We start from the raw sequence: 17,150 nt of genomic DNA, 5'->3' as shown, positions 1-17,150 counted from the left end.
CAACGCAGCCAAAAGAAAAAAAAAAAGAAAGAAAGAAAAGAATAAAAAAATGCCAAGAGAGCTTCCTAGACTCCGTGAGACTTAGGGGTCTACGTTCAGGATTCCTGACTATGGGCTTCACACAGGACAAGAAAAAGACTGACACAGAGAAAGAAGAAAGTGAAAGTGTGATAACCCCAAGTGTGACACTACTTAACTCTAAAAGGATGGCAAGAAGCCCAATAGGATGCAGGAACAAAGGAGGCTCCTTGCAACAACTGTCATCTGAAATCAACATTTTAAAACATTGAATTGGTCAGACAGATAAACCGTGAATTCACTTCACAAAGGGTTTAAACTAGAATTGTTTGTTGTAAGTAGGCCAGGTGCCTTTGTGGATATGTGCCTATTTGCCTCTACTGATCATCACTCCAGGACAGGGAGCTGGGTTTTATCCACACGATGGCTTGAGGGCAGCGGTTCCCTTGTCCCCTTGTCAGCACCCAAGTCACAGCAGTCTACGAACATGCTGAAAAGTCACCCTGCCTAGGAGTAAAAGTTAAAGATTTAGCTGGAAAAACTTAGCTTTCAAAGTTTGTATTTACAATCGAGAACGGAGCTATTTCATAAAGCAAGTTCTGCCTTTGGTACAATCAAGCCCAGCACTGTCTCGCACATTCCCCATCTCTTTAGACGGTGCACCCACATCTGTTAACCCAAAGGAGAGAGTGGACAGACCTTCCTTAGGAGAGAAGTTTAGGAACTGATCCACTTCATGAGGCTCCAGCTTAATCTTAGGAATAACTGTCTGGCACGAGGAATCAACCTAAAGGAAGAATTTCAAACACAGTTTTTAAAAACCAATAACAAACCTGAAGAAACACCCCAGGGAGTTATTTGTCATCTGTGTCTTCCTCCCAGGGCAGCCCTGCTTCTCTGGGGCTGGCGAGACCCAGCTGAGTGCAGGCTGCTTCTTGGACAGGGAGGTGTTTTAGTCCTTAACCTTTCCCTCATTGCCAAACCTGGCAATACAGGTGATGGAACCCTCAGAATTCTAAAATTAAGAACCCAGGGCTAGGGAGTTCCCTGGTGGTCCAGTGGTTAGGACTCAGCACTTTCACTGCTGTGGCCTGGGTTCAATCCCTGGTTGGGGAGCTGAGATCCCACAAGCCTCATGGCACAGCCAAAAAAAAAAAAAATCTAGGGCTCACTTATCAGTGCTTTCTTTCTATTGTTTTTATGGACCATAAAGGCCTTTTATCACAAAATAGTCTGGTACATTTTTAAGGGTCATGGCCTCCAGCAGTGTGTCCTGCGGTAGGAACTGTGTGAACCCAGCTGCATCCATTCTCTCCAGGTTCCTGACAACTGACAGCAACTAACCATGAAACACTGAGTACAGGAAGGAGGAAAGGTATCTGGCCCGTGCATGGGGAGCAAGGCCATGACCCTGCCCTTTCTCAGTGACATGCATGAACATGAACTGAACTAAAATCTCATGGAGCAAGGAGACTAATACAGACTCCAGAAGCCTAGTCTGATTAACAGACTCAGGCAGCTATTGAGAAGGGAATTCTAGAGGGCAGTGCAGAGGTGCTCTGTCCACAATCCCTCATCTTCCACACGGATGGAAGGTAAGAGCACAGGAGTGAGTACTCAGCAAAGCCTTAGTGGCCCCACCACTGCTGTGCTACCTTTTCCTGAACAGGTGGACCACTATACCTCGCTCAGAGGAGATCTGACTTAAAGATCGTCAGCAGAGTCATTGTTTATAACCTGTGACTTTGAACTTAAGGAAAGTTAGGACTGGATTCCAATATCTGGAAGAAGATGTACAAGTATGACTCTGGTCCATCACCAGACACTGAAATACCCAAAGAGAAGGTGGAGTAAAACTAAATCCTACTTGCCGTAGGTGTGGAACTGAGCAAGGAAGAAATTCCAGATTTCTTACGTTTTCCACGGGGAATACATTAGGAATTGGTAGGTGGGAGATCCCTGAATTAAGTCAGGGTAACTGAGCACTACACAGGAACTAGCATTCCCTATTGCCACGGCACAGAAAGCCATGGATCGCGTCATCATCATAACCACTCCCTTTCCACCGGCTTAAAAATCAGTTCCAGGGAGAATCTTTTTTCCCCATGGATATCTATGTATTTTTAAAATTTTGTAATAGCAATCATAGAAAAAATGAAATGAGACTTGCTACCAATTTTTCTGGAAATGCCTTTAAAGGAAGTGATGTAAGCAACGCTGACACCAAATCAACATATCCTAGATATATACATAAATACATTTTTACATACATACATACATATATAGTTATATATCTTTAAACATATACAACCAGTAGCTCCAAAAAGATTAAGTGCCTTATTGGAGAATGAGGATCCGTATCTTTTGATCTAATCTGTTTATATGGAGGAAAAATGAGTATACCCCAGCGTTCATTTCCAGAGGGGGTTCCTCCTTTTCAAAAGGGGTAGAGATGGCAGTGATGGTCAGAGTGACAGACGGAACTAGTCCTGAGGGCGGCTCGTCCGTGATTGGCTCTGTCTTGATGGTTGTTGATGGAAAGTCTGTAGACAGGTACCATTTCTCACTCTCCACTTCATCTGTGGGAAAAAGATAAGCACACATGTGAATCTGTTCAGGGCATCAGGTATAAGTAAAACAAATGGCACTGACCTTTCTCCTCAAAAAGAAGCTCCAACAAAGAATTATTGTGGGTAGAATAAAAGGAAATAAAATGAGGATGTGAGAGAGGAGATAAATGGGTGAAGAAATGAATGGCAAAGTGAGAATCTATACTTGCATTCACTTGAGTGTAAGGATGCCTAAAGCAACTCTGGAAGGATACATATAAAAGAAAGAAACTAGGCTCTCCGGGCAGAGCAGGAAGGAGACTAGGTGGTTGGGGAATAGGACAGGAGAGAGAATTTCAGTGTGTAGTGTTTTATACTTTTTGGTTTTCAAACCAATTAATATATAGAAAGGAAAGAAAGAAAGAAAGAAATGCATTTTAAAATAAGAAGGAAAGAAGCGAATGGTTGACAACCAGGGTCTCAGGAGACAGGACTGGAGACAGGTCTCTGTCCTTCTCCCCAATGGATGGTTATTTGTTTTCTTCTTTTTCTTCTCACTCCCCGTCATTGGTCCTCGTCTGCTTCTCTACAACGCCGCTTATGCCTTACACCTGACCTAGACTTCCAGAATTTTACTTAGCCCTCTAAGAAACTTCAGAGTTTGTAACAGACATCTGCCCCTTGCTGAGATGGATGAAATGTTCATCCAGAGGAAAGGGCGGCATCTTGTCAAGTCTGGTCTTGGCTTGCCTCTGGCTTTCGTGACAATCACAGGCCTGGGGATCACAACAAAGCAACAGTACCGAACAGACAGAAGCACTTCCATCACTCAATGACATTCTCCTGGGAGCCTGCATGGTACCCTGCATTTCTTACCAAGTTACATCAGAGCAGGTACCTCAGCATAGCCCTGGGAAAGGAGGGAGGAGGGCAGGAAAGGGAACAACAGCAAGAAGGCTGCAAACAGGTGTAGAACGAGAGAAAACAAGTCAGAGATTCCCAAAGTCAGCACTCCTCACCTGTTACCAGTTTTACTAAAGCGAGACTAAAATAAAGCAAAGATATGCTCCCTTGCTTTATGAAAACGTTTAAACACACACACACACACACCAGGTGCTTCATGAACTATTACTGTCCAGGGGAGCAAAGTCATTCACATTATGAATTATTTTACACTCAAGAATTGGGCTCAACTTTTCTTATGAAAAGGTACATGAACATCATTCAGAACTGTCAAGAGGGCAGTGGAAGAGTGGGCACGGAAGCTAAAAACTAAAGTTCGCAATTGTTAAGGTTGTGTTTCTTTTTTTTTTTTTTTTTTTTTTTGCGGTACGCGGGCCTCTCACTGTTGTGGCCTCTCCAGCTGCGGAGCACAGGCTCCGGACGCGCAGGCTCAGCGGCCATGGCTCACGGGCCCAGCCGCTCCGCGGTATGTGGGATATTCCCGGACGGGGCACGAACCCGTGTCCCCTGCATCGGCAGGCGGACTCTCAACCACTGCGCCACCAGGGAAGGTTGTATTTCATAAGCAACTTCCTTCAAACACAGGGAAAGGTTAGATTCACATGCATCATGGAAAATAATTTTCCCCCAAATCCAATTTCTAATTGACTCAATTAATTATTCCAGCCCCAATTTATTTCCTGAGGTCAAATAAAGACGGGCAAGACTTAGGTTGGTTGAAGGTGTTTGCTTTTAGAGCTGGTTCTATGGAGCTGCTGAGTGCTATGGGGTGATGGAGGATTTCCATCATTCTCGGGGTGTGCGCCACATCCTGGCCGAGCAGGAGGGGCAGGTAACAAAGGTCCTTTTGAAAGCAGCCAGAGGATGGAGACCATACTGTGCTTGATGCAGAACCCTGCTGGGCAGATGGGTCCCCTAGCTCAGCTTGGGGAAGCAACTGGATGAGGAACCAAACGAAGTACCTAACACCACTCCCAGAATGAGCTTAGGCGTGAGGTCTCTGCCACCTGTAAGGAAGACACGCTTAGGACAGATGTGGGGAGGGGCTGGAGAGACAGAGAGAGCACAGATCACATTTTCTCCACTCAGCAATGATGTGTTCATCCCTCTGCCTTGTCAACACTTACAGCCTGTCCACACTGAGCAATATTTACCTCTAGCAGAGACTGGAAGAGAGACAGTAAGATGAAATATAGTCTCAGTATATATTAAAATTAACAGTTAAGGAGGCATCCCTGAGGAAAAGGTCACATGCAATTACCAGGGAATGGTGAGATAAGGCCAGATCCCATGGCTGTGTGGTTACAATTACTGTGATGAAACATAATTCACAAGGCACAATAGGTAAAACTAAATACAAAAAGCAAATACAAAATTACAAGCAAAATAGAGACAGGTAATGAAATTAGTTCTTCCAATCTGGCTAAGCCATTCTCAAAGCACACACATTCATAAAATAGGTCAAGATAGTCTATATTCTTTTTTTTTTTTTGGTTTTTTGTTTGTTTGTTTGTTTTGTTTTGTTTTTTTGCGGTACGCAGGCCTCTCACTGCTGTGGCCTCTCCCGTTGCGGAGCACAGGCTCCGGACGCGCAGGCTCAGCGGCCATGGCTCACGGGCCCAGCCGCTCCGCGGCATGTGGGATCTTCCCGGACCGGGGCACGAACCCATGTCCCCTGCATCGGCAGGCGGACTCTCAACCACTGCGCCACCAGGGAAGCCCAAGATAGTTTATATTCTTAATGCTCAGTGTCCTACACCCTTATTTTAAAATTTTTTATATAATCTTTGCTGTATCAGAGATGGAGACTGACGGACAAATAATGATATGTGAACTATGAAACAAAACTTCCCCTGAACTCTTCCAAGAGAAAAGCCCAAGGAAGCTGCCTCTCCTCCCCTGAGCCTTTTGGAGACAAACCACTGGTGCTGCCTTCATGCTTCCATTTCAGTACAGCAATTTATTACTCTACCTTGAAAGATGTTTTTTGAATTAGAAAGAAGTTTAAGGCCATCAACCTCAGATATGTGTTTTTATAGATGAGGAAACTAACATGCAGGTCTAAATCACACAGCAAATATGTGGCAGAACCCAGATCTCCCGATCCATTAAAGAAACAACTAAACATGTAGATAAAGATGTGTGCACAGGGACTTCCCTGGTGGTCCAGTGGTAAAGAATCTGCCTTACAATGCAGGGGATGTGGGTTCGATCCCTGGTCAGGGAAATAAGATCCCACGTGCCGCGAGGCAACCAAGCCAGCGCGCCACAACTATTTAGCTTGCATGCCTCGACTAGAGAGCCTGTGTGCCACAAACTACAGAGCCCATGCACTCAGGAACCTGCGCACCACAACTACAGAGCCCACGTGCCCTGGAGCCTGCGTGCCAGAACTAGAGAGAAGCCCTGTGCCACAACAAAGAGCCTATGTGCCGCAACTAAGACCCAATGCGGCCAAAAATAAAATAAAATAAATAAATATTTTTTTAAAAAAGATGTGTGCACAGATATGCTCACTGCAGCATTATTTATAATCACAAAACACTGAAAGTAACCAAAAGAGTAAAAAGGAAGGGCAAAGTGAATGAATTAGGGTACATCCATACAATGGACATATTATGCAGCCAGTAATGTTACATGTTTAAACACTTTTTAATAACAAGGCAAAGAGTTACGATAGAATATTAAGGAAAAAACCTGAATATAAATTTATATACTATTAATGAAGAAACTGATAGGAAAAAAAGACTGAAAGGAAATATGTCAAAATAGTAAAAATATCTCTGGAGAATAATTCAGAACATGAGTGACTTTTTTTTTTCTCTAGTTTCATACTATTTCTAAATTTCCTATACTGGGAATATATTGTCCCTGGATGATCACACATGGACATGGCCTGCTTCTGCCTGCTCTGCTTCATATTTTATGATGGTAATTATTACATAGAAGCCTTAGTGGGTCAAGTGGCCCATTTAGAGTCCCTTGACTTAAGAAGAGTCAATGAGTACCTTAATATATGTTATAAATTGCATAACTGGCTCCAGTTCTTCATTTGTCCCTCTATCCCTGTCCTTTGCCATGTAATTTTGCAGTGCCCTCCCACTGGGGACTAATCCCTACCCTGGGATTGGCCACATGACTGGCTTTGGCCAAGAGGATGTTAGCTTTGCAACCCAAGTAAAGTCTTGAAATGCACTTGTACAACTGAACTTACACACTTGTACCTTTGCCATCACACTTATGAGAAGGATGTGCCAGGACAATCTACTGATCCCAGAAGGAGGACAGACACATAAATCAGAGTTGCTCCCAGATAAGCCTGGCCAAGATCAGCTAACTCTCAGCCTTAGACGTGTGAGTGAATCTAGCTGAAATCAGCAAAATCACCCAGCTGCCCCCGACCCTCCATGCCTAAATCAGCCAACCTCCAGCCAAGGCACAGACATGTGAACTCTAATAACAAATGATTGTTGTCAAAGCTAATGAGTTTAGTGGTGATTTGTTATGCAGGAATACAGCTGGCTGATACAATACAGCTGCATGTATATACAAGAAATTAAATCCATTACATCAGAACCTATGGCAACAAATAGTTACACCTTGTTCCCATAATAATTCCTCTAAACCAACAACTGTGAACCATATCAATAAATATTTGTAGATTGACTGACTCGATCTACCAATTATATAATAAAATAAATGATTTCAGTTGGAGAAAGTTAGCCAGTAAGAAGTTCGGTGAGAACATTCCAGTGGCGGTTGAAATTAGAGAAAAAAGCTTTCATTCTGAACTACTAGGTATTGACTTATACTCTGTCCCTCAGTGGATCAAATTGGAGAAAACAAAATGACAAATGTAACCTGTGAGGTAGGGGGTTAACAAAGGATAAAGGGAAAGGGAACCAGCAGAATATGTATTACAATTTTTCTATGTGACCTTATTTTTGTAGTTTTATTTCATTGGCAAAAGATCAGCAGAGCACCATGGCCTAGAACTTAGATGGTTGAGTTATTGATAAAACTGCAAAAACAAGATTCAGTATACACTCTATGTCCAATTTCTAATACTTGAAGCTCAGATAGTGAGTGAAATTTTTTTTTTTTGTAAATTGTATCTATATGCCTTTTAAGTTTCATTTCGGAAGGAAAACATCACCCAATAAGGTCAGTAGTGCACTGTGGGGAGTAAGAAGCACAACCAGCGTATCATCTGATTTTATTTAAACAGCTCCCTGGGCTTCCCTGGTGGCGCAGTGGTTAAGAGTCCACCTGCCAACGCAGGGAACACGGGTTGGAGCCCTGGTCCGGGAGGATCCCACATGCCATGGAACAACTAGGCCCATGCGCCACAGCTACTGAGCCTGCGCTCTAGAGCCCGCAAGCCACAACTGCTGAGCCCGCGTGTCACAACTACTGAAGCCCGCGCACATAGAGCCCGTGCTCCACAGCAGGAGAGGCCACTGCAACGAGAAGCCCGCGCACTGCAACAAAGAGTAGCCCCGGCTCGCCGCAACTAGAGAAAGCCCGTGCACAGCAACAAAGACCCAACACAGCCAAAAGTAAATAAATAAAATAACTTTATAAAAAATGAAATAAAATAAACAGCTCCCTATCAAAGGTCAAACTCGACTGGCAAATTTCCTCGGCATCACCACTTAGCTGTCAGCAAGAAAATAAAAACAAGCCACTGTCTCATGGCGATGAATCCTTCATATCCAAGGATGAAATGGAGCAGCTATGAGAAATGGGGCTAGATGCTGAGATTACCAAGATAGCGGCTAAAAACCCCACAAACCAAAACCAACATAGAGGCAACACCAAAATGCAGGTCCTCAATCATTTCCATATGTGCTGCGTAAATAATGGCACTGAATAGATACTGATTCCTGGGAAGGGGAAAAAAGAGATTAAACTCTAAATTGGGAGTAGGTAGTATCTTTATAAATATGTCTTATATATGTGTGTGTGTTTTATATATATATACACATACACTCATATATATTTATATATGGTGTGTCTGTGTACTTTTAAAAAGAGAAATCACATAGGACGAATGCCACTTACATGATATACACATATATGTACCCATTAGCTATTTATATAATATGTCTAAAGTAAAAAGGAAATTTTTGTAAATTAAAGAAGTATGCCTCATCTAAATCCTTCAGCATTTGATAACTGTGTTTGCCCTTTGAAAAATTTAAAAGGAGCTGGCAAATCTTGGCCGATTTTTGATGTAAACAACTCGTAAAGAAAAATGCTAAGGCTGGGTTCTGGAGGCTGGGAGAGGGGCAGGAATGCAGTTGAATATGTCAGAATCATATTAAGCTGTAGCCCACTGCATGTTCAGACAGAAGGTAGGCGCCTGCCCGCCCAGAGTCCCCTCCCTGAGCGCCTGGACCCTGAAATCACCTCCAGTGGTGAGTGGCATGAAGAAGTGTTGAAAATAGTAAAAATAGCAAACACTGAACTGTGAGTGTTTACTATGTACTAAGCATTATTCCAAGTGCTTTAGATATATATTAATTAATTTAATCCTAAGAGTGACCCTGGAAGGCATGTACTATGATTACCCTCATTTTATAGACAAGGACACTAAGAGGTTAACTCCCTCACCCTACGTTACCCAGCTGGTATACGGCCAACCTGGGATCCACACCCAGGCAAACCAGACCCACAGCCCTGCTCCTGGCCCCTCTAGCATACTGCTTTGCAAGAGATCAATGATGAAACAGATCTCTAGCCAAAAGTGAGCATTCTTCAATTAACGTTATTTTGAGCCCATAATTAGCCACTACAAAAGGACAATATTGGTTCTTTCTATACTTCTCACCTTCGTTTATATGGACTCCTAATCCAATGTTCCTGAGGTTAAGAATTCCAGTTTAACACCGGCAAATAAGAGCTAAAATGTTCTGAGAGCTCACTGTGTGCCAGGCACCGTTCTAAATGTCTTCATGTATTTACACAGGTTTCTGTGATGGATGCGATTTCTCTCGTACACCTCCCTCACTCCATGCCTTCTGTGCTTGTGCTTACAGAACCTCTTTCCCTTACTCTGGTGTTCATATTGTGGCCAATTGATAAACTATGTATTTAATTATGTGGTAATTTACATAGGGCAATAATAACAAGAGCTAATATGTATTTAGTGTTTACTAATTGCCAGGCGCTGTTATAAATGTTTAGTACATACTAACTCATTTACTCCCCCCAACAACAGCACAAGGTTAAGTATTATTACTATTATTCCCATTTTAAAGATCAGGAAAGGGCTTCCCTGGTGGCGCAGTGGTTGAGAGTCTGCCTGCCGATGCAGGGGACATGGGTGCGTGCCCCGGTCCGGGAAGATCCCACATGCCGCGGAGCTGCTAGGCCCGTGAGCCATGGCCGCTGAGCCTGCGCGTCCGGAGCCTGTGCTCCGCAACGGGACAGGCCACAACGGTGAGAGGCCCATGTACCGCAAAAAAAAAAAAAAAAAAAAAAAAAAAGATCAGGAAAGAAACACAAGAGTTGAGCCACTTGCCCAGGATCACACCATTAGTAAGTGGCAGAGCCCAGATTCCAATTCAGGCAAATTGATTCCAGAGATGAATCGCTATACTCCATCCGTGTTCTGCATTTGGCATCTCAAGTCTTCCCATAGGATACTGTGTTTAAAGTATTCATTGAATAAATATCTGTAGAGCAAATGACCAATTTCAAAAGATTTACTTAGTATATACACGCAAAAAACCCTTGTGTGTACATTTCTTTTCCTTCATGAAAATTAATGACTCTTACCCATGAATAGAGTAAGTTTAACGCTAGATAGCTGTACATATTGCTTTCTTATACCATTCTAGCATTGCAATGGCCAGGCAAACGAAGAAGTCATGATTTCACTTCTAAAAGGGGGGAAAGCATCATTATTTTCTTAACCTGTTAGAAAAAGAAAATAAAAGGTAATCTCAAAAGGATGATGAATAGCAAAAAAGCATTCACCACTAGCCCAGGCTTCAGACTCGGAAAGGAAGGCTGCTCCTCTGCTTGTCTATCCCAAGCACATCAGGTTCTTTCTGTAGCGCATCCGTGTCAGGGGACCCAGCTACTCTCTGTAGGGAGATGACAGACACATCTGCCTTTTTTTTACCCTAGAATCTACCCCTCTAAGACAGCTCAGACCCATGCTCTTGTCAGCTCAGACCCATAGCTCTAATCAAATGTGATGAAGATACAGCTATTTATCATCTCTCTGTGACTTTCTTTCCCAGGTCCCACGGCCTTGGAATATTTCAACATCAAGAGGTCTTCCCACTGCAAACAGGAAACCTAAGTCACCCATGACTCATCTCTACCCTTTATTCAGCAAACCCGATGGTATGCTAATCCTGCTCTGGGTTTCATCTAATCCTTTCAAAATCCATTTTTTCTTTGCCACGGATGGTACATGCCTTTCCGTTTCTCCCTGCAGTGCTATATCCATGCACACCTTCCCTGCTCTGGCATCATCAGCCACGAGACACCATTTTCTTCTTCTAGACTCCAAAAAAAACACCATCCCACTTTCCTAAGGCCTTGTTTCCCATCAAATGCTGAGTCTCCGCCTTCCCTCAGGCTACCTCATACCAGCAGCATCTGTTCATGGTTAGCTCACAGATTATTGTTTTCATTCCCACCTATGAAAACAGCTCCTTAAACTTAGGATATCCACACTAAGCCAATGTACCCAGCCATCACTTCCCCTACTCACTCTAGAAGTCTAACCAGGCTAACCTGAAGGAAGACGATTATTATTTATGTGCTGGTCCCACCCTCTCTAGACCTGGAAGAGCCACAGTTATAGTCCTTTATTCCACCCAAAATAAAGTTACCTTGACTTGTGCATGGTGCCAGTAGATCACTTCTGTATTAGTATATTTTATGCTGAGTCTGTTGATATCCTACATATTTCCAACTTGGTTCTTATATCATCTCGGAGGATAGGGGCCATGTCTAGTTCTCTCTGAACAGTCTTCATCCAGCACTGCTAAGTTTCTTCTTTAGGAAGAAGACTGAAATTAACTAACAAAGCAAATGAATACCTAGCCTCCCAATTTAATTACAAAGGAACATGACCAAAATAGAGTAACTCATGAAGATACCCTCCAGGTGGTGAGGTGCCTGAATGTAGGATGTCTTTCTGGTGGTTCTGAAGGTCGAGCCCACATTCCTAGGGCTGGCTCCTGTGGTTGCCAAACGATGTGAAGTCCTTTAACTCAAGTGTTTCAGAGAAGTCTACAGTCAAATTCAGCCCTGAAGACAGATGACTCCTGTGTAATCTTAGACTAGTGTTTCTCAACCTTCTTTTGGTCACAGACTCTTTTGAGGATCTAAAAAAATTATAAATGTTCTCAGCAGGAAAACTGACAAATGTTGACAGTCCAAAATTTTGCATATAATTTTAGGGGTCTACAGTCCATCTGAAGAACATGATACACTAACAGGATAAGAACACCTACATTTGCCCAATATAGTTGGCCTGGGGTTCAAGGAGGGAGGAAGAGGGAAAAGAAAGAGTGAGCAAAGAAAGAACAAGGAAGGAAGGAAGAAGGGAAGGAAAGAAGGATGATGGTGGGAAAGAGAAAGAGAGAGGAGAAAAGGGAGTAAGAGTGAGGAAAAAAAAGAGAGAAATCCAATAAACTGAGAGAGCGTCTGTGCTTGAGCTGTTTAGCTTATCACTTTGTTTCAGGCTTGGAAGCAATTACAGAAGAATGGCATTTAATCTCAGTAAAACTGGACAAGAAGATTGGAATCATTGGCTTTCTGAGATATAATGAAATACTATCCATTACTAGAAACAAGAATTCCTAGTTTTGCTTAAGCTGTTTAAACAATGCAAAAGATGAAGAAGATTAAATTTAATGCAAACGGCAATTTTTAAATGTTGCCTATCTATGCGTTGCCTGAAGGACTATCATCCTCCTCGATCAGGAAGGCAAACTGCTTAAGAGGGCACTGACTCCAGAGGGAACTTTGTGAATTAATACTCCCTTAAGGCGGATGCAAACTGGGGTTCAAATGAATCAAATAATTCTGTTCCCAAACATTTGTATATCCACAGAAAAACAACTGAAGCCAGGAACTCGACAAAGCTTTCCCAGGCAAGTTCCTCATCCATTCATGCACACTGCCTACCTTTGATTTCACACATCCCAAAGGGTTCCTATCCACGTTCATTATCCCCTACTTATAAAAGTACTTTTGCTGGGACTTCCCTGGCGGTCCAGTGGTTAAGACTCTGTGCTTCCACTGCAGCGGGCACAGGTTCGATCCCTGGTTGGGGAACTAAGATCCTGCATGCTGTGTGGCTAGAAAAAAACAAAAGCTGGCATAGAAAGCTTTTACTCGGAGAGAAACCGGTACTTAACAAAGACGAACTGTGGATCAGAAACTGTCTGCAAAATATATCTGACCCACTGTACCTACCTATTATCAGCAAATTACCAGCATGGCCTATTGCAGTGTTGCCTTAAAAGGTTGCACAACCTAAAAGTTGAGAATTATGTTTCATTCGGCAGACTTTCTGAGGGCTTAAGCCTGGAAAAGAGCCTCTCCGATAACTCTGAGGGACTGCTCCGAAGAGGTGAGGGAGGAGCCGGGATATACAGGACTTTTTGCAACAAAAACCAGGTAGCCGGCACATCAAAAGATTACTATTTATTAAAGAAAACCGGACACCTCAAGGAAACGCATTTAGCATTTTTCTCTGTGTGGGAATATGCAAGAGTCTGGGCTCATTGAAATCATCCCTTTGATATGCACCAGAACTATCTAGGGCCAGGATCCTGCTTTTTTCCATACTGAATCCCCTCGGGGTGCACAGTCTGGCTGACGGCTCGATGGCCACAACATCTTTTGTTTATTGATACAATACGGCAAGCGACACATTCTTTGTGCACAGCAGTATAGCGCCTCTAAACAGAAGGAGGGGCCAGATGGGGGGAACTGAATGGTGTGTGCCTTGGTCTAATGATTAAGAAAGCTTCCTGGAAAAGGCTGACTGATCATTTCTCCCCACACTAAGCTATCAGTATAGGTGGCACCTATGAGTTCCTTTATGCTGCATTTATACTGATTAGCATTAAAAAGCAAAGAAATAGTGTTATCGGGAAGAGAAAGGGACCCTCAACTTTTGGAAACCTGCTTATTTGCAATCATTTTAGTCGGGCTCTTGGTTTAGAAGAATCAATGTCCTAGCCCTCTGCCCACTACGTGCTTCCCTCCAACCATCACCGCTGTTTCAACTCTACTCAACGCTTTAGGGCCCAAACGAAATCCTGCCTTGTTCATGCAGTTCTTCCTGTGATCTTCACTGGGCGCACGCTCTGAACGTCTAGTTTCTTTTCCTCTTGGGACACTGCTCATATTCGGTCTGATCAAGTATTGGGGGTACAAGGCATTTTCCCTAGAGTCTGGGCGTAAGTTTTACCATCGTTGTCTCACAAGTATCTACGACAGTGCTTGACACACAGTAAGTGTTCAACAAACACGGAAGTGAAGGGGAAAGTTGCCCAGATTGTTTAGGCCAGCTCTAATCTGCATAGTCTAGAAACAAGGCTGCTGAATGGCTGACTAGCTCCACAGATGATAACTAAATACAATATAGGTATTGCTATATTGTTATCACACTCCTGACGCAGGGCCTCTGCACTTGCCGTTTCCTCTGCCTAGAAGCCTCTTAGACATGCACCTAGTTCTTTCCCTCATCTGCTGATCTTTGCTCAAATACTACCTTCAAAGAAAGGCCTTCCCTGTCTATCCTATTTAAAACCTCAACTCCCCCACTGCTATGGTTCGAATGTTTGTGTCCTCCCAAATTCATATGTTGAAATTCTAATGCCCAAAGTGATGGTAATAGGAGGTAGGGCCTTGGGGAGGTGATTAGATCATGAGGGTGAAGCCCTCTGTAATGAAATTAGTGCCCTTATAAAAGAGACCCCACAGAGCTCTCCAGCACCTTCCACCATGTGAGAACACAATGAGAAGTCTGCAACCAGAGAAGGTTCTCCCCCACCCATGCTGACACCCTGATCTCAGACTTCCAGCCTCCAGAACTGTGAGAAATATATTTCTGTTGTGTATAAGCCACCCAGTCTGTGGTATTTTGTTATGGCAACTTGAATGGATTAAGAAACTCCCCCCTCCTCCAACATCTCCCTATTTTTTTCTGATTTATTTTTCTGTATATCACTGATCACCATCGAATACATATATATGGTTTACTTCTTTACTTTTTCTTATTTCCTATTCCCCCCTCACATCCTAGAATATAAACTCCATGAAGCAGAGATCTTTATAAACTGTGTTCAGTCTTTATCCCCCAGTGCTTAGGATAGTCGGTGGCAGATTAAGCACAAAGTAGGTGCTCAGTGAATAGCTAAGGAATAAATTTTTTAAATGAATCACAAAGCACCTGTAAAATACTTACCTCTACTTGGCACTGTGCTTGATCCTGCACAAGACAACTGCTAGAAGCCAGGAAACTGTAACCTGATCAAATACCTGCAGCCCAGCGTGTCTGCACAGTGATGGGGCACGCAGAGCAGGTGTCTCCCCTGATGTATCACCAAAGGCTGGGAACATGCTTCATTCAGTCTCCTATACCTCCTCCCTTAATAACTCAAGAACCACTAGGAGAATGAATGGCTACACTGTAAGGCACTGATAACATGTGATAAAGGAGTTCAGACATGGAAGAAGCCAGTTTATAGACATCACTATGAGAAGAAGTGTGGTGGTCAGCTTCTAAGACATCCCCCCAGTGGTCCTGTTCTTCTGGCATTACCATCCTTGTATGGTCCCCAGCCACAAGGAATCAGGACTCCCCTGTGTGACTGACAGAATAACTTCCACAGCTGGGTCAGAAAAAGTATTTTAGCTCCTGCCTTGGTGTCTTGGCTCTCTCACTCTTTGGAAGGCGCCTATGCTCACCACTACACCACCAACGTATCCCTCACTCTTTGGGAAGCCAGCTCCCATGCTGTGGTGATACTCAAGCAGCGCCATGGAGAGGAACTGATTCACCAGCATCAACTTGCCAGCTATGTAATGGAACCACCTTAGAAGTAGATCTTCTAATCCTGGAAAAGTCTTCAGATAACTGAAGCCTCAGCCAACATCCGATTTCAACCTCATGAGAGATCCTGAACCATGTGGACAAAGAATTCCACCTGCCATATCAGCAAACAAAGGATGTTGTAGCCATCAAGCCCTCAGCCACTGCATCTGTCCCCAGCTGTGCACCCTGAGGGGATTCAGGATGGGAAAGAACAAGATACTGGTCTTAGATAGTTAAGGTGCACATCAGAGGAATGATTTCAATGAGCCCAGACACTTGCATCTTCCTATACAGAGAAAAAATGGTAAATTCACTAACTTGAGATGTCTGGTTTTTTTTAATTAACAGTAATCTTTTGATGTTCTGACTACATGCAAAAACTCCTATATATCCTGGCTCCTCCCTCACCTCTTCCGAGCAGTCCCTCAGAGCTATCTGAGAAGCTGCTTCCCAGGCTTAAGTCCTCAGAAATTCTGCCAAATAAAAAAACATAATTCTCAACATTTTTTTTTCAGTCAACAAACAGAAGCAGCTAAGTGAGCCTGTCCTGAATTCCTGATCCACAGAAATCATGAGAGGTAATGAATGATTACTACTGCTTTAAGCCACGAATTTGGGGAGATCTGTTACACAGCAGTAGATAACTAATACAAGAGGTATCAGAAATGACTTCCACAAAGGAAGTAGGGCTTGAAATAGAGACCTCAAAGGAATTGTAGGAATAACAGAGGCAAAGCAGTAAAGAGGATACAGGGAAAACCATGAGCAAAGGCAGATACAAATATTAAACAGAAACCATACCCATACAGAACCTCAGGATTGGAAACAAATCTTAAAGGTCAATTTAGTCCAACCTTTCATCTAGTGCTAGAGTCTACTTTAAAAATAAAACAACTAAGGCAGGGACTGCATGAATTTATCTAAGCTAAAACCCAGAAGAAGGCTGAGTCCTTACAGTGGCCCTCTGTGTAATGATATAATGAGGAGTATTTAGTCATAACAGAGACCATATTCCTGCATTTGAACTGAGGTCATTCCTGGAAGTGATTTAATAAGAAATTGAGGGGGAAGGAAGATGGAGTGCAGAGGAGGGGAGAAGAAAGACAAAAAGTAGGAGAAGCAGAAGAAACAGAAGCAGGAGAAGGAGGAAAAGAAGGGGATCAGGAAGAAGAACAATAACAGCTCTACAACAACAGAAGATGAAAGAGGAAAACACTGATTTATTGAAATGCTGTGTGGTGGGCACTGTCCTAAGTTCTTTAAACACATCATCTCATTTTACCCTCACAACAGCTCCAAAACCTCAAATTATTTTAGCTCTGCTTCTTCCCTTCCTTTCCAGGAGTCTTCCCCTCACCCTGTTCTCCAGATTTGAGGTAGAGAAAGTGGACAAACCACAGAGAGGAAGGATTAAAACATCATGCATCTGACCTCTTGTCAGGAAAAATCTGAGAATACAGTTAAGGCTCTAGAGGGTCCAATCAAGAAAGAATCCACCCACATATTTGGGGCCTTCCCTTCACTGAGGATATAAGGCCAGA

General features: G+C 43.2%; 1 protein-coding gene across 1 annotated transcript in view; it reads right to left on the bottom strand.

The window, feature by feature from the left end:
• The window catches only part of CREB3L2 (cAMP responsive element binding protein 3 like 2), a 117,887-nt gene that overhangs the window by 30,851 nt on the left and 69,886 nt on the right, over positions 1-17,150 (bottom strand). Inside the window, exons 3-4 of the mRNA XM_022580214.2 lie at positions 2,422-2,597; positions 718-805 (exon numbers count right to left, since the gene is read on the bottom strand). Of these exons, the coding sequence (XP_022435922.1) occupies positions 718-805; positions 2,422-2,597 (264 nt within the window). The remainder of the gene's footprint in view (positions 1-717; positions 806-2,421; positions 2,598-17,150) is intronic.

Source organism: Delphinapterus leucas, chromosome 9, assembly GCF_059928025.1.
Source record: "Delphinapterus leucas isolate spDelLeu-1000000601 "Yukka" chromosome 9, BTC_Dleu_Yukka2, whole genome shotgun sequence".
NCBI lineage: Eukaryota > Metazoa > Chordata > Mammalia > Artiodactyla > Monodontidae > Delphinapterus > Delphinapterus leucas.
Note: the sequence above shows the minus strand (reverse complement) of the source record. Positions and strands in the feature narration are given on the sequence as shown.